This window comes from Canis lupus, chromosome 6 (assembly GCF_003254725.2).
Source record: "Canis lupus dingo isolate Sandy chromosome 6, ASM325472v2, whole genome shotgun sequence".
In the NCBI taxonomy this organism is placed as follows: Eukaryota; Metazoa; Chordata; class Mammalia; order Carnivora; family Canidae; genus Canis; species Canis lupus.
This window is the reverse complement of record NC_064248.1, coordinates 10632340-10649760: the sequence shown is the minus strand read 5'-3', so window position 1 is coordinate 10649760 and position 17421 is coordinate 10632340. Positions and strand designations below refer to the sequence as shown.

General features: G+C 51.4%; 1 protein-coding gene and 1 long non-coding RNA gene across 5 annotated transcripts in view; one reads left to right on the top strand and one right to left on the bottom strand.

The window, feature by feature from the left end:
- Positions 1–5454, bottom strand: part of LOC112646303 (uncharacterized) — a 37130-nt gene extending 31676 nt beyond the window's left edge. Inside the window, exon 1 of one of the 4 annotated variants that reach the window (XR_003127550.3) lies at positions 4063–5454. This is a non-coding gene — a long non-coding RNA (uncharacterized LOC112646303). The remainder of the gene's footprint in view (positions 1–4062) is intronic. The other 3 variants (XR_003127553.3, XR_003127551.3, XR_003127552.3) reach the window with 3 other exon arrangements.
- A 165-nt stretch (positions 5455–5619) lies between these two features.
- Positions 5620–16699, top strand: NPTX2 (neuronal pentraxin 2). Its single transcript, XM_025426203.3, has 5 exons — positions 5620–6125; positions 7711–7927; positions 12489–12733; positions 14153–14332; positions 15246–16699. Exons 1-5 carry the CDS (start codon positions 5694–5696, stop codon positions 15471–15473), a joined length of 1302 nt encoding a protein of 433 aa, XP_025281988.1. The 5' UTR covers positions 5620–5693; the 3' UTR covers positions 15474–16699.
- The last annotated feature ends 722 nt before the right edge of the window (positions 16700–17421 follow it).

The following is a 17421-nucleotide window of genomic DNA, read 5'->3' as shown; positions in this document are numbered from 1 at the left end:
AGAGGACAACTCAACTTTGGGCTCATGTATTGAGGGAGTAGGTAATGGAAAAAGACCCAGGGAAGAAAGGAAGGAAGGTAGGAAAGAAAGAAGGAAGGAAAGAAGGCGGGAAGAAAGGGAAGGAAGGAAAGAAGGAAGGAAGGAAGGAAGGAAGGAAGGAAGGAAGGAAAGAAAGAAGGAAGGAAAGAAGGCAGGCATGCTCTGAAAACAAAGAAGAAATCCAGAAAAACATAATATTATAGAAACCAACAATGGAAAAGTTTTAATAATTTTTAAAAAAGCCATAGCTGAGCAGCCCAGGTGGCTCAGTGGTTTCGTGCCACCTTCAGCTCCGGGCATGATTCTGGAGACTTAGAATCGAGTCCCGCATTGGGTTCCCTGCATGGAGCCTGCTTCTCCCTCTGCCTGTGTCTCTGCCTCTCTCTCTATGTGTGTCTCTCATGAATAAATAAATAAAATCTTAAAAAAAAAAAAAAGCTGTAGCCAACAATGTTGAAAGCTGTAATGAGTTCCAGGAGAATTATAGAAAAATGGATGTTGGATCTGGTGTGGTGTTGACTTTGAAGAAGTCAAGCATTTTAAAGGGTTAATGAGTAAAGTAGGGAGTGGTACAGAAGAAAGACCCCTTGATTAGGAACCCAAGAACCTGAGTTCCAGCTTGGTCCTGCTGTTAGGTAGCCATATGACCTTTTACCATCTCATAAGCTGTTTCCTAGTCTTCAAAATTCTATAAAATCTCTTCTGACTCTCACTGTCAAAGATTTAAGCAAGCTAACCGTGTGCCTAAACTATACGGAAGAGTGAGCTACAAATCTTTTTTTTTTTTTTTTTAAGATTTTATTTATCTATTCATGAGAGACACACAGAGAGAGAAAGAGGCAGAGACACAGGCAGAGGGAGAAGCAGGCTCCATGCAGGAAGCCTGATGTGGGACTCGATCCCAGGTCTCCAGGATCAGGCCCTGGGCTGAAGGCGGCGCTAAACCGCTGAGCCACTCGGGCTGCCCTGAGCTACAAATCTTAATCAGATATAGATCAATTTCACTACTTGTGAAACTTGTGTAAAAGTGAGGCACTTTCTAAGTATTTCCTAATACAGAATAATTCAAACTATATTCTTCAAGTATTTTCTTCAAGTAAACCTTCCTCTACCCTCCTTCCATCACTAGTCTACTATCCTTTACTTTTAAAAACTGAGCTAAGATAATATCCCTAGTTTATCCAGCAACTTGTTCTATCACTTGAAATCAGAGGGTACCACCAAAAGCCTTTTCTGTTTGTTGAAATCTGTTGGGTAGTATTCACAATCATCTCCAAATCATGGCTTTCCAGCCATGTGATCATATACTTGTACAAGAACACTGCTGGAAACTCAATGTCTCATATCACACACTCCCCAAATTAAACCAGAAATATGTTATTCAAGAAGAACCCAGATGCACTGAAGAAAGAACATTTGCTGTATTTGGGGACCTCAACTCTATTGAGATCCCATAACAATACAAACTCAGAGTCACTGAAATGTTGACCACAAATCTTTCAGTTGGGTTCAGGCACATGGTCTAGTGATATAAATTATCACTATAATATTGACTGAATCTTATGATTAAAGTTTAAAAATACAAAGCTTTATTTTAATACACACACAGGCACACACACATACACACACAGTAGGATAGGTTAACTTTCTCTGAGACACCAGCAAATTTTCCTAGAGTTCTCATCCCTTGCCTTTCCTCCAAACAGGTATTCCATTCTTTCTCAAGAATTCTTGCTTTATTTAATTCCAAATGAATATTGTAGAAAATAAAGGAAAAATTTAAACTTTGTTTCCAAAAGAACTTACACAATTCAGCTCTGAATACAGTGGGGAAAAGGAGAAGAAAAGGACAATTAGCATCTCTTGTGCACCTGCTATATGCCAAACATGTTCACATACATTATCTCACTAAGCTTGACAATAATACTTTGTAGTAATCTTAGCTTTGGTGTTAGAGATAAGAAAAATGAGGCTCAGAGAGGTTAAGCTATCCTCTCAAGGTCAAATGGCAAGTTATAAAACTAGGATTGAAACAAGAGCTGAAACAAGCCTCCCAAGCTCAAGCATTTTCTACTCTACCACGCAGTGAGTTCAGTTTAGTGAAAAATTCACTCTTGAAAAGGTCTTAGCATTTTAGGCATTAAAGAGTATTTGTTACAATTCACTGGAGCCTCCAAATTCTGTTGTATCTGCACTGAATCCTACAAAAAAAGAAAAAGAAAAGAAAAAAACAAACAAAAACACCCCCAAAACATCACATTCTTAGCTCTCCTCCCAATTGAAATTCAGCAGTGAGGCCAGTTCCTGAGTCATGTTCGCAAAAAGCTGTCCTTGGATTCTGTTATTGAGCTCACACCCCCATTCTTGACTTCCCAAGTGGCACTGAGAAAGAGGAGGAAGAAATGTAAGAAAGTATAAGATGGGATCCTCTGACACCATGGTGGAAATTAGCACATTTCCCAGAAGACCAAGATAAAAATGCATGTGAGAAGAACAAGGGAACCAAACAGATGGGGCAATAAAATGGAGGCGGAATGAGCTCATCAGGATTTCCAGCACACGGCTGAAGTCCATACTGGGCTCGCAGCTGACCTGGGAGCCAGGAGACATAGTGAATGAGTGGGTGGTTACTATGCTGCAGCATCAGTTACACTAAAGAGATTAGGTGGAGCTGATTCACTGCTGCAGATCTGCACGACTTTTCAAGTGGAGGAAAATCTGTGGGCCCTGGTCTCTGCCACTCATAGAACAGTCCTTATGGATAGTGTGAGTCAGATATATAGGATCCTTCAGGTAGGCAATCTTGTGCTGTGAGTAAACCGAGGGCAAGCTTTCCTGTCTCAGTAACAGGTCTCAACCACAGCTACCGGGCATATTTGTGTGAAGGTTTACCTTCACAAACACCCTACCTTCCCTAACTCATCCTTGGCTACAGGTGGTTCATTAACACAAAGGACAAGGCTCCAGAATATTCGTCACATGGAACAGTGATTTTTTTTTTCAAGCTATCAGCTCTTGAGCATAGCCAGAAGGGGTCTTTGGAGAGTCTAGTCTATGCTCCTTATGTCATACACAGAAAACTGAGGTCCAAGGAAGAGAAATGACTTGCCCCAAATCACCCGGCTAGTGACAGAGTTGGCATTAAGACTCAGTCCCTCTGTTTCTAAGCCAACAGACTTTTCCCCTGTGCTAGGAAAACAAAATCAAACCCTAAATAGCATATAATACCCTTGTGAACTAAGCCCTCTAATTATACTGCCTCCAAAGGAAATAACATCTTTTAAAATGCCTCGGTCTCTCCATCTTAGGCAATTTCACTGATCATTTCTCATATCAGAATCTCTTTTGAGCAATTTAAGAGTAATTATTTTGGGATATCTGCTTTGTTATTTTTATATCTTCTTATATGCTGCTTTCTTTGTTCAGGAGAAAATTAGAATTCTGGAAATACACTTGACTATTTATTAAAGGAAGGAGCATCTATTTCAAGTGGTTGCAAGTATCAATGTATCAGTCTGCGTCAAGAATGGATATTTGGAAGAACGTAGGCTATGCTACTCTGTTTCCAGTTAAGAGCCACCTAGGTCAAAAAAAAAAAAAAAAAAAAAAAAGATCCACCTAGGTCTCAGTTAAAAAATAAAAAACAAAAAACAAACAAACAAAAACAACCTACATCAACCTATGTGTGAAAACTGAAAAGTCAAATCTTCATCTGGGTAAATCTGAACGTGTCTGGATTTAGTGCCTTACGGAATCATCAAAAATGTAATATTTTATAACATGCTCTGCAACCTTACTGCCTTCATTATTTTGCAATCTGTGGATATATGGGCTCACGGGAACTTTTGGAGTTTTCAGGGAGCTGAAATGAGGTAGGAGGAATGAGCCTGTTCAAGGTCATACATACTACGCAAAGCTGCTATATTTCCTGGTGATAGGGACCAACGGTGGCCTTAGCCCATTACCCACTCCCCCTCATCCCCACCTCATACCTTTCCTGAAAGAATATTCGAATATTCTTACCTGAACCACCATCACTTCCATTGTCCTCTGCCTTGGGTGTTGTGTAGACCGGATTTTCTATCTCTAATGTTTATCCACGGGGAGATTTTTCACGAAAAGAACTTTTCTTGTAATTTAGTAAATGTTGTCCTTGAAAACCCCACAAGTATTTACATAACAGAAGCTATTGTTTTGAAGTGCAAAACAGGTCAAAATTTGGTTTCTGGAGATTAATCACTGTGGTCTATTTTATATTATCATAATAATTTCATTTATTTTGATACAATTTGTTTTCAGAATCAACCTCGGCTTCTGAGCTCAAGCGACAAATCCATTTGTTCCTGGGATAATGGATAAGGTGATTAATGACCTTGCAAACAGGATTTCTGAAAAACACAGAGGGAAAAAAAAAATAAAGTTTCCACTTAGAATGTGCAAGTCAACCAGCTCAGTCTGTAGCTGTGCACCAAAATCTCTCCGAACTTGTTGGCAAGCCACCGCCAAGATTTTTCAAACAAATCTGCCCCTGCCTTTCGGGGTTTCTGTCCATATCTGGGCTCTCCAAGAACGTGGGGACAGGGGCCTCGCCTTGGGAAACCGGAGCTTCGAGCGGCGAGCTCTCGAGGGTGGGGCCCTGCTTCACAGCGCGGGAGCACAGCGAGGGCCGGGCTCAAGGAGCCCCCGGGGCACAGGGCTCGCAGGGTAAGGTCAGCACCTGCCGGGCTGCCGGCCGCCCAGCCCCGGACAGCTCCGCGGGCGGCCGCGCGACTTGGGCCGCCCCGCCCCGCCCGCCCAGTCTCCCCAGGTGGGGGCGGCGTGCGCGCCAGGCAGTGCGGGCGCCCCCTCCGCGCGTTTCCGGTCCCCGCCGCCCTGAGAAGTCCTCCCCGGCGGCCGGGGGCGGCGGGAGACCGGGAGGCGGACGTGCACGCGGGGGGGCGGGGGGAGGGCGGCCGTCGCGCGTCTCCTTCCCGCCTTCACGGCGAGGCGGCGGGCGCGGTCCTGCCAAGGAGGCCCGCGCGGCCCGCGGGGGGCTCTCGACGGCAGCCGCGAGTTGGAGGTCCTCTGGGGCTGCCCCCCACTCCTCTCACTCGGGAGTGACTGAAGCGAGGCCTGGCGCCGCTCCAGAAGCCGCTCCGGGAAAGCCGCCGGCTTCTCTTCAGACCGCGACGCTCGCGTCCTCGGGCGGGTCCGAGGGACACCTGGACTCGCCGGCCGGGGCTCGAGAAGGCACCTGGGGCGGCTTTGCTGGCATTATTTTTTTTTTTCTCGTTTTACCTCCGTGCTCTCTTCCTGGGGAGCGCGGGGAGCCGGGACCCCGCGCTCGCGCCCCCGGCTCGGGCCCACACACGCGCCCGCCCGCCCGCCAGCCGAGAGAGGGCGCCCCCGCCCCGCCCCCTCGCTGACGCGCGCCCAGCCGGGCCAATCAGAGCTCGCGGCGCTGCGCCCCACGCGCCGGCCCCCCCCACCCCCAGCTTAAGAAAGGGCGCGCGGGCCCGTTCGGACCAGAGCGCTGCGCCGGGCGGGCTGCGTGAGGGCCGCGGCTCCCGCGCTAGGGCTGCCCTCGAGCTGCGCGCCCCGCCGCAGCCCGCGGAGGAGCCGCCTACGCCGCGCGCCCCGACGGCCGATGCTGGAGTGAGCGCTGCGGCGGGGGGATGCTGGTGCTGCTGGCCGCCGGCGTGGCGCTCGCCGTGGCCGCCGCCGCCGCCGCCCAGGACGGCCCGGCGCCCGGCAGCCGCTTCGTGTGCACCGCGCTGCCCCCGGAGGCGGCGCGCGCCGGTTGCCCGTTGCCCGCGATGCCCATGCAGGGCGGCGCGCTGAGCCCCGAGGAGGAGCTGCGGGCCGCGGTGTTGCAGCTGCGCGAAACCGTCGTGCAGCAGAAGGAGACGCTGGGCGCGCAGCGCGAGGCCATCCGCGAGCTCACGGGCAAGCTGGCGCGCTGCGAGGGGCTGGCGGGCGGCAAGGCGCCGGGGCGGGCGGCCACGGGCAAGGACACCATGGGCGATCTGCCGCGGGACCCGGGCCACGTCGTGGAGCAGCTCAGCCGCTCGCTGCAGACCCTCAAGGACCGCCTGGAGAGCCTCGAGGTAGCCGGGTGCGGGGATGCGAGGTGGGGAGGGTCCGAGGCGCGGGGCGGAGATGGGGCGCGTGGTCCTGCCCGCCAGGCGGTGCCGGCCACTAGCGAGCTGGTCTTGGGCTCAGGCGGTTTCTCGGTCGGGCTCCAGAACTCACTGGCGGGGCTCACATCCCGCCCCCACCGCGCCTCTAGCTGGACGGAAAGGGTTAAACGTGCCCCCACCCCCGGACTGTCCGCCGAGTGGCCGGTCACCTCCCGAGGTCCGGGTGAGCGGACCGGGACGGCCTCTTCTCCCTTCGGGGAAATCTCCCCGTCCCCCGGGGCCGGACGCGCTCCCGGAGGCTGTGCCGGGTGACCCGAGGCTGCCGCGTGCGGTCAGCTGCCCCGGGCGTCCCGCGTTTCCTTGAATACATCAGGTCGGGCTGGACCCGAGCCGGCTGAGACCAGAGGGTGTCGGCGGGAAGGCGAGCGCGGGCGGGTCCCGGGCCACACACTGGTGGGCGCCTTGATGGAAAGCTGGTTTTAACTTCAAAGCCGCTCTGTCCGCCAATCGCGCGGTTCTAAGGTGCCCTTACTGGCTGCTTTGGGGGAAGGGACCTCATTCCGTTTCCCTCTTGGAAGGTGTCTGCAGTTTGGAACTTTGCAAGACAAATCCTCATTTAACTTCCATCTGTACTTTCGAACCCTTTTTAAGAAGCGGGGACGTTTCTATCAGAAACGTTTACCAAAATGCTTCATTAGCAAAACTAGGTTTCAATTACAGGTGGTGATTATTGCGAAATTATTTGAGGATTTCCTGTGGCATGAAGGCTAAATACAGTATTTCCAGCATCTGTATTATTGCTTGAATCCTCATGATTAATAGCAGCTAACATTTCTAGTTTACTAAATATACACCGGGCGTGTTATCTAATTTTAACCCTTGCGGCAGTCTTTTGAGGCAGATCCTCTTAACTGCATTTTACCATTTGGAATGCTTAGAAAGGGGGGTGAATAGCTTGCCAAGGATTCATGGCGAGGCAGTGGCAGACTGCCTCCAGAGCCAGCATGATGGTCGAGGAGTAAAAGACATAGGAAGTGAGGATTTAGAAACAGCATTCAAAGCAGAGATTCCTGGAATTCAGAACTGTCGTGTTTTAGGTCTCTCATTTCCCAGTAACATCTCTGCAAGCGTAGTTATTCACCTTTGTGCCATGTCAGGGCTTGGGGGCTGTTTTCACATCTAGATGGAAGCTTTGAGTACCATTTGGTTAACTGTTTTGTTGTTGTTGTTTTTTAATCTCAACTGTGTTGTCTTTACCCGAGAATGATAGACAGTGCTTAAATTTTTTACTTTTTATCAAGGGAAGGAAAATGAAATTCATAAGTTTCAGATACTGCCACAAAGTAATTCTTGTTTGACTTTGAAATCCTTCCCGTACAAACAAGAAAAAAGCATCAATGTAGTGCTCCCCTTCGTGCCAACAGCACGATTTAGTACTCCCGTTCTGGAAGCTTCTCCCTGGTGTGGTTGAGCTTTCAGAGCTACATTTCACAATTTCTTTCTAAATGGCCTTAATACTTCTCCCTTATGTGTCCCTCTCCCCATGTAAAAGCACCAGCTCCGAGTGAATGTGTCCAATGCAGTGCTGCCCAGCGACTTCCGAGAGGTGCTCCAGCAGCGGCTGGGGGAGCTGGAGAGGCAGCTGCTGCGCAAAGTGGCGGAGCTAGAGGATGAGAAGTCCCTGCTCCACAATGAGACCTCCGCTCACCGACAGAAAACCGAGAGCGCCCTGAACGCTCTGCTGCAGAGGGTGACGGAGCTGGAGCGGGGTGAGTTCTGGGTGAGCTCCTCTGTTGCCCTCTGGCTGGTGTCCCTCCCAGCCCCCCACCCCATTGTCTTGGTGTTGGGCTGCAGTGTGAGGGCCAAATAGGCAGCAGCAGAGAAGGGGGAATTGTGGGGGTGGCCTTACAGACTGGCCGCTAGGGCCTTTGGGAGTCATGACCCCTGCTTGCTGACTCTTGGCACTCAGCTCTGCTGCTGTTTGCTGGGACCAGCTCTGAGGCTGCTCTTGGGTCCGCTCTGAACCTCCCTGTCCTAGGTGCGGAAAACCACAGCGTTCCTTACCAGTCCGGCAGCTCTCCACTTTGCCTTCTCTGCTTCTCAAATTAAGTGTTGTTTTTTCAGCTTGAAGCATCTCCCGGACACAGAGGTTTAGGGTTTCTGCCTTACAGTTGCCCAGCTTAACGGCCATGTCGACACATCTTCCGATTTGGACACCCTAAGGGGCCTATTGTTGCTGGGAGTGGCCTGGCTTCCATCCCTTGCAGGCAGACCCAGGGGGTGTCTGCAGAGACATGGCACCTCGAGGAGGTGACTTGTGGCTGTTTGAACAAACAATAAGCGTGATTGAGGATGGTCCTCTCAGGAATGAGCCCCACCCCCAGCCCGCTGGTGTTATCCACGGGAAAGCCAGTGCCCTCAGGACCAGCTTGGACAAACAATCTAACCCTGTCCTCCTGCCATGTGGACCTTTCAGCCACTTTTTAGCTAGTCCTGGAAGTGGATTCTGAGTATCACACTATGGTGGGTAAATTCCTTCCACAGGGCACAGGAAAGGAGGGATCAAAGGGCCCTAAGTAATCCACACTGCATCGTCAACCCCCGAGACTGCCAGGTGGCCCAGGAGTGAAGTTTTAAGTTTGCTGGTAGTGGCTATGAGATTGTAATCTTTTCAGATTCACCAATGTGACAAAGACAGTTTCTCATTACTCCATTTTATGAACTGATAGGAGAACGTCCAGTTAGGCCTTTAGTGATGCCTGCAGAGGACAGCCAGATGATCAAGGGGAAGGTATTTCTGTTCCATTTTAGAGCAGCTCCCCAGAAGTCACAGGGTCTCCTTCATACTTTCCTGTTTTCTTCCTCCAGAAAAGTTTCTTCTTCCTTCCTTGTCCTTCTCAGAAAGGGGTGGGTGACTTAGCTGTTAGACTTGGATTCTTGAGTTTCTGAAAAAACGTCCTCTCTGCCTCACCTCCGTTGCTGGGTGACCTCAGGAAACTCATTAGGTCTCAAGAGCCTTCCCTGAAGGCAGAGCCTTGCAGACAGGAGAACAGAATGGCCGTATTGGGTCCAAGGTGAGGGTGGCACTTGCCTTGCCTTTCCCCTGCCTCCCCCACAGTGGAACCTGGGGACATGCAGGGGTCCCGAACAGGCACACTACAGTCCCTTAGTATCTTGCCTGGGATAGCTGTAGAATGAAAAGAGAGCTTCACCAGAGAACTTGGTGGCTGTGTACCTTGCTTGGCATGGTGGCTTAATTGCTACCAGGATGTAGGTTAATAACCTGCTGAGTTAGAGTGGAGTGGTGCCAGGCAGCGTGCCAAGCACATCACCCCTGTGAGATAGGGCTTCTCTTATATCTGTTACGCAGATGAGAAAAATGCTCCAAAGCTTTCAGCTGGAGGGTGTCCTCTGGGGAGGGGAACAGAGGTGGGGCCTGGGCTGGCAGCTAGTGAGCAGCCACATGGCTTTGACCACCCAGGAGCTGCCACCTTGTGACTGTCCCTCCCATGCCCAGACCGATTCCAGCACCCACACTCTGGATACCTAGGTTTTACAGGGAGCTCTCAGCTCATCTGGCACAGAGAGGTGGTCTATGGTCTCACTAGGGCCTGGCTCCATAGGCCAGGGCCTCTGACTGGCCTGCTTATGAGCCGCCAGGACCCGGTACTCACCCACCTTGAGAACTCTGGAATCCTTCAGCGTGCTCCATCCAGCCCTGGGATGAGCAAAGTGATCATTTGCCAACCAGTTTGTCTTCTGGGTCATTCTGAGTTTATTTGTGGAGAGAGTAAAGGGATATATAAACTCCCCGCCCCTAAATCTAGACCATGAGAGGAACATACACAGTTCCTCAAAGCATTCTGCGGAGCCCAGAGGAAATGGACCTCAGGCATATGCAAAGTAGGGGGCTTTGGGGACTCTGGCCTCTGTCCAGCATCTCCGGCCCGGGAAGCGCCTGTTCTGGGCCAGGCACCAGGCTGTGACTTCTGCACTCTGTATCTTCTTGTAACCCTTACAACAACCGTGTGAGGTCGGTATTAGCTATAGATGAAGGACTGAGAGAGCTAAGTGATACGTGTATTCACGTGTCCAACAGAGCTGGGGCTGAACTTGGTGGGGACCCCAGAGCATGAGAGGCCCGGGAGCTACAGCCTGGAGCGGCATGTTGGCTCCAGCCCTGCTGAGCAGGAGGCTCCCCAGAGCCCAGGGTGAGCAGCCAGCGCTACATGTGAATGCTTGTGCTGCCTGACCCCAGGGGTGCTTGTTTTCTTTGTCATAGGACCCTGCTCATATGCAGGGGTCTGTAGGTTCCGGGCCAGCTGGCCAGGCACAGCCCACCTTCAAGTTGACATAAACGTTGCCACTGAGAAGAGAAAACCCTTTTCTTTTTGGCCCCAGCTGCCCCCCGTTTTCACTTGTCTGCCACCTGCAGCCTCTGATTTATTGGTCAGGCTTTTTAATGCCTTAATTGGTTTTGACGAAGATTCCTCTGAACCTCCAAGCTGTTGGTATAAATAGAGGGCACCAGCTTTCGGGGTGTGGGCCCGTCCTCTGCCCCTTGGCTCTCCCAGGTCTAATTAAACCTATCTGTTGTCACCTAGCTAATGATATTACCGACACCGAGCCTTATTAAATCAGCAGGACTGCCCACCTGCAAGGATAGAAGCCATTTCTCTTTATTAGCTAATCATGCCTTCGTGAAGAACATGACCATTTGCAAATTAAATATTAGCAGCTACACGTGGTCGAAAGAGGGACTTCAGCTCCCTGCTCTGTCATTCATTAGATTTGTGGCCAGGGGTCAGTCACCCCACCTCTCTGAGCCTCGCTGCCTTGGCTATACTGTACAGCCTCCAGGATCAAGGGTGGGGCTTTCTAGTCTCCCTCAGCCTAACATGGGGTCAGTCCCAGCCTGTACCCTGCCAGGTCCCCTGTGGCTCCCCCAGGGTGACCAAGTCTTCCCAGCCTTTGCAAGGTACCCGGTGGCTCTGAAGACTGGGAGGTCAGGATGGGCCAGGCAAGACTGTGCACGCAGCAGATATGAGTGAACAGTACCCACGGAACCCAGATTCTAGTATTTCTCTACTGCCTATTTCAGAGAGGTTGAAGGGGTGATGCTGGGCCCTTGGCTTTTCTTTGCGGGTCTTCCTTGGATGGGTGTGAACCGTGGCACCCAAGAGCTTCTCATGTGTTTGTTACTATGAAAGCAAATGAGTTTCTCCACTGCAGTGGAGGAAGGCTCATCCATTCTGGCTTCCATTCTACAGAAGGGGCTGATTCATCCACTCAAGACACAGGCACTTTGGTTCCATCAGCTCTGGGTCCAGAGAGCTGCCTGTTTTTCACACTGAGTCCAGCCGGCCCCTCATGGATAGCTGATAAATACTTGTGAACAAGTGAAGGGTGTTTGGGCTCCTTCATCAGAAGCATCTCATTTGGTGTTTCTGCTATGACAGCTCACAGAATCAGGTGATACTCTGCACACTTCAGAATCTATGATAATTGGAGACAGGGAATCGGCTTCCATGTGTTTATTTTTGTCGTTAATTTTGAGCTTAAATCAAAACTACTAAAAATTAGACTTGTTTAAGAGTATCCGTCGCTTTCAAAGACCATGGAGGCACCATTTAATTGAGGACAGTTGGGGGTGGGAGGCTCATCTGTCCTAGGTGGGCCCCAAAGGCTCAAGACTCTGACCAGGGTCATTAACCTCCCCAGGAAGGTTACCTCTCTATTTCTCTGCCTCTAACTGGTTCCAAACTGTAGGAAATGCTCAACAGACACAATCTTCTCTTGAGGCAAGGGCAAATTATGTGCAGAGTGGTTCATGGGAGGGATTTAGTCCAAAAAGCCACTTCTGAGTTAGTTGTAGTGTGCAGACACCAATGTGGACTCTGCCTGGGTGGCAGTGGTTCTTTAGGGTGAGAAGTGACAGGGGTTTACAGGCTTGAGTGTGCATTGAGTCCCTGGGTCCCTGCTAAGACTTCCTGCCTCTAAGCTCAATCCAGCGGGACTGTGCCCCTGTCCTGGCTAAAGGAGCTGCAGGGACCAGGATTTCAAGAAAAGAGGTGAAGAAGGGTTTTCTGGCTTAATTTAACCAGAAAGTTAGATCTAGCTTGCCTTACCCCCTTCCTCAAGCTTTCCAGAGCAAGGATGCTCTTGTTAATTCCTAGACTTGTAGCACTTTCAACAGGGGCTTCCCAGTAGCTGATGCCCTATTGTTTGAAGGACCAGCGTGGGGGGAAGTTGGGGTCCAGCTGAACTGTCGCTGGGCTGCTCTGGCAGGGAGTAGACTAACCCCCTTGGCCTCTGTTCCCCACCCTCCAGGCAACAGTGCTTTCAAGTCTCCCGATGCATTCAAGGTCTCCCTCCCTCTCCGGACAAACTACCTGTATGGCAAGATCAAGAAAACACTGCCTGAACTGTATGCCTTCACCATTTGCCTGTGGCTGCGATCCAGCGCTTTGCCGGGCATTGGCACCCCGTTCTCTTATGCGGTACCCGGGCAGGCCAATGAGATTGTGCTGATAGAATGGGGTAACAACCCCATTGAGCTGCTCATCAATGACAAGGTGAGGCCTGCTTGGACTGCCACCACCCCCATTGCGGGATGTGATAGCATCTGACTGCCAGCTAGGGCTATCCTCCTTGGGGTGGGGACAGCTCTGCACTGACTCAGCCTCACCCTGGCCAGCTGACCAGGTAGGGGTGGGCATCTATAGCTTGTAGAGATCCAAGCTGTGAAGTCTGCCCTGGACCCCGTCTAGCTACCCCTAGTCTGGCCTAGAAGTGGCCATGGGGTCCAGGCCAGACATCACAGAAGGACTAGAACTCAGGTCCCTGTGGCTATTCCCAGGGCCATACAGATTAGAGGATCAGATATGTGTGTCTCCCTCTGTGGGATATTTATCAGTGTATCTTTTTGGGTGGTCTATTGAGATAAAATATATATACAGTAAAACTTAAGAGTTTTTGGTGAACAGTCTGACCAGTTTTTATAGCTGCATGTGGTTGTGTGACCACCACAATTAAAATCTGTAAGTGTTTCATTCCTCTCCCTCCCCCCACCAAATCTCCTTGTTCCCCTTTGTAGTCCACTCCTGCCCCTCCTCCACCCATGACAGCCACTCATCTCTTCTGTCCCTGTAGTCTGGCTTTGACCAGAGTAAATGTCCCTTTCTAACAGACTGGCTGGTTTTGACATTCAAGAGTGTGATCTTCTCAAGGACTCCACCCTGGGCACCTGCAAGACCTCCAGGAGCCCCACTTAAACTTCATTCTGAAGTCAGATTCAGTGTCACCAAACAAATGTATCCTCACTAGAACCAAGCATCTGCATGGATGCTCCAGTTCCCTGCTGCCTCTACCCTGGCTCCTCACTCTGCTATTTTCCAACCGGCCTGGGTGTAGTTTAAGTGGGAAGTGCTGTGGAATCTCCCTGCTGGGCCCCTTCTAGTGGTGACCATGTCCCAGGGATTGACAATTAACCAGGGATTAATTGTTCTAAATAATGCCCTTGAACACAACATGGCCCAGAACCTTGTTTTCCTCTTGGGTTAGGTGGCACGTAAACAGCCAGTTCCCTGTGTTGCTAGGACACCAGCAGTAACAACAGGATGGCACCCAGCTGGGCGGGTCTGTAGTACTACCGGGACATGACGTCGGTCAGAGATGCCCTCCCTCTGGTTCTCAATGAGGGTCCCTGTGTGTACCCTCCAGCACACACTCCCACATAATTGCAGGGTTTTGGTCTCCTGCACAGGAGTACATAAACACACAGTCCCCAAGCGCCGTAATAGAATTTTAGCCCCTGCCTAGAGTGTAGATGCCTAGTCTGTTTCCCAAGGGACAGATTTGCCCATGTTGTCCACATAGAGAAGGGGAGACCAGCAGGGGCCCTGCCTGATGGGAGCAGCAGACCTCTGGGACCTCTGCAGGTCAGACTTCTGGAGACCCTATGGGGGCCCTCACCTGCGTGTTGGTATCCACAGGTTGCACAGCTGCCCCTGTTTGTCAGTGATGGCAAGTGGCACCATATCTGTATCACCTGGACGACACGGGACGGCATGTGGGAAGCTTTCCAGGATGGGGAGAAACTCGGCACTGGGGAGAACCTGGCTCCCTGGCACCCCATCAAGCCAGGGGGTGTACTGATCCTTGGGCAGGAACAGGTGAGTGCAGGGGGTGTGAGATGGGCATGCACTAGCCAGCCAAGCCCACAGGGCTGTGCTTGCAGGCTGCCCCTCTTCCCTTCGCCCACCCCACACCCATCTCCTTGTCACCCCCACCCCCCCCACCCCCATTCCCCATCCTGCTGTCTGCCTGGCAGATGTGGCTAGTGTGGCTTGAGAGCCCCATGTGCTGTCTGTCTTGTGGCCTGAGGGGCAGAGGGTGGGGGACCAGGATGGTGTGGTGGGTTCAGAGAGATTCCAGAATGGAGTCCAACACAGGTGATCAGGAGTGTCTCTGGGGTCATGCTGTCATGGAGTGACTGGGTTCTCTTCAGGCATTTGCCCTCTACCAGGCACAGCATTGATTCAGGGTGCCAGGGGCTGATCTGGCATCTTCCAGGAACTGCTGGCTCTGTGTTTTGGGGCACTTAGGGCATACTGTGGGGTGCTCAGCCCTTTGGGCGAGATGGGGGTGGGAAAGTGACTTCAGAAGCTGCCCTCAAGAAACCCCCCTGGGAGACAAAACCGTAAGGAGTTTGTTTGCTCCTGGGCAGGTAAGAGTTGATGTTTCAGCCTGTGTTTGAGATTTGCTGACAGCTGGCTCCTTGCCTCACTTCCTCCCTGGGAGAGGCTGGGAGTCCGGACACCTGAATTTCATGCTAGCTTTGGGACCTTGGGCACATGTCTTTCTACTCTAGCTTTGAGGTGTCCAGAGCTCCGGAATGTGCAGGAAGGGGGTGGGGGGTGGGTGGGGGAGTGGCCAGCATTGGAGGGAGTTGGGAAACCGCCTCAGGCTCCACCTCTCCCTCTATAGTTGGCATCCCTTCCCAGTGGCTGGCCGTTCACAGTCCAGAATTAGTGGATGTCTGCTTTTTGACCTACGCCAATGAGGTTCTGTTTCACCTCCTTCCAGGACACTGTTGGGGGCAGGTTCGATGCTACGCAGGCGTTCGTGGGGGAGCTCAGCCAGTTCAACATCTGGGACCGCGTCCTTCGTGCACAGGAAATTATCAACATTGCCAACTGCTCCACGAACATGCCCGGCAACATCATACCCTGGGTGGACAACAATGTTGATGTGTTTGGAGGGGCTTCGAAGTGGCCTGTGGAGACCTGCGAGGAGCGTCTCCTTGACTTGTAGCTACTTTCTGCTCTGTCTAGGAGGCCAGGGCTGGGCTATTGCCATCGGAAGTGCAAGGCCACCTCCTCCCCCAGTTAAACTGTGTACAAAGCCCCTGCCAGAATGGGCTGGGGCCCCCAAAGCTCATTCCCAGGGAATCTCAAAGGCCGAGGCTCTGTGGCAGCGCTTGTCACTGGATTCTTTGTTCTTTCCTGAGATTGTGTTGTGGTCAGGGGGGAGGGGGAAGAAGCCCTGAGCTGCAGGTGGGCAAATCTGACTGCCTACTGGGGGAGGGACGGGGGCGCAGGGGGATCGAGGCCCCTGAGGCTCCATGCAGAGCCCCTGAAATTGCTAGTGCACTGTAGCTTTGCCCGCCCTCCTGGATCCCCGATGTCTCGTGTGCACCTTCCATCTGTCCCTTTTAAAGGCTGTGCGGCCATCCTGCTGGAGTATCTGTGTCCCTTGTGTGATAAGTGTACCCTGCTGTCCCTTGAGCACGCAGCAAAGCAGCCCCCGCCGCCCACAGAAGGACTTTTCTCTTGGTGTTCTTTACGCCGTGAGGAACTCTTCCGCTGGAGGATGGAGGAGGGCAGGGTGCCCAGACATGGCCCTGCCTTTGCCAAGGTGGAGGGGGCTGGGAGCAGAACCCATAAGGAGTTCTGGAGGAGGGCCGAGGCAGCTGTCCCTCCCAGTCCGTCACCTCTCCCTCAGACTGATGCTTTGATGGAATCAGCGCTGGGAATGGCTTCTTTGAAAAGCCTCTTTTCTCCACGGTGCCAAAAGTTCAGTTGCAGCTTCTATAACCATTCGATATGGCCAGGGGGGATTTATTTTTTCCCAACAGAGAAGAACAGCCATTAGCAGCCTTCCATTTTTGATGTCTCGCCCCACTGTGAGGAATGTGCTAGTTTTAATTCACGTTGATTCCTGTAAGCATTTGACTGTCTCAAGTATTTCCCCCAGAACTTTTTCAGGAAATGGAAGTCATTTGGCTGATATTTGCTTAATGACTCCAGACTGCTTAAATTATTGGATAGAGATAGTAATTTATTTTAAGGACAAAGTGACAAAGTGGGGAAATTTATAAAGCTAAATATTATATATTTTATTTTTCATACATGTTTGAAGTGCAAATCTGTGGAAATTCCATGTGTAGGACCAAGTTGACATGCCCATCCTAACGTTGTATGCTACAAGAACTCTTCTGATGGTGGAATTTTGATTAAAGTGCAATGGAAGATGCCTCAGTTTCTGTTTGCTCTGTGTCTGGGGCTGAGGGTACGGGGGTGGGGCACTGCCACAGTTGGCAGGTCTGGCGCCTGTGCCTGGTGGACCCAGGACCACTAGCGGGCTTGGAGGGAGTCATGCCCTTCCCTCCTCAATGCCAGGCCCGGATCAATGCCAGGCCCAGACTGCAGATGTCCCCCAGGTTTTGCCTAGCCCCCCAGTCTCCAGCCGGCCACTGTCTTCTCAACCAGGAATCACACTTACCTAGATGACACCTCCCTGCCCCAGGCCTGACATCTGTTTGCCACCTACTCTGTGTTCTACCATACATCCCCGTTCATTCCTCCAAAGAGCCCCCTGAAAGGGAATCCCAGTTTACATGAATACTTGGAACGATTAAACAGTGACTTGGATCACATGGCTAGTTAAGGGTCAAGTGGGCCTGTGGCTCTGGAAGCCTTGCCCCTGTTGTGATTACCATCATGATGGCATGGCTGACTGGGAGCCAGGGCTCACTGCTGCTGCTCAGCATCACCAGTATTATACAGTATCGCTCACCCCGGAAAACTCAAAACTCAAAATGGTTTCTACTGAATGTATGTTGCTTTCACACCATCATGAAGTAAAAAAATTCTAAGTCAAGCCCCTGTAAGCCAAGGACCATCTGTACACTGAAAGTTCCATAACACTATTATTATTTGATTTTCCTTTTTTAAAATATAGAACAATAATTTGAGAGAAA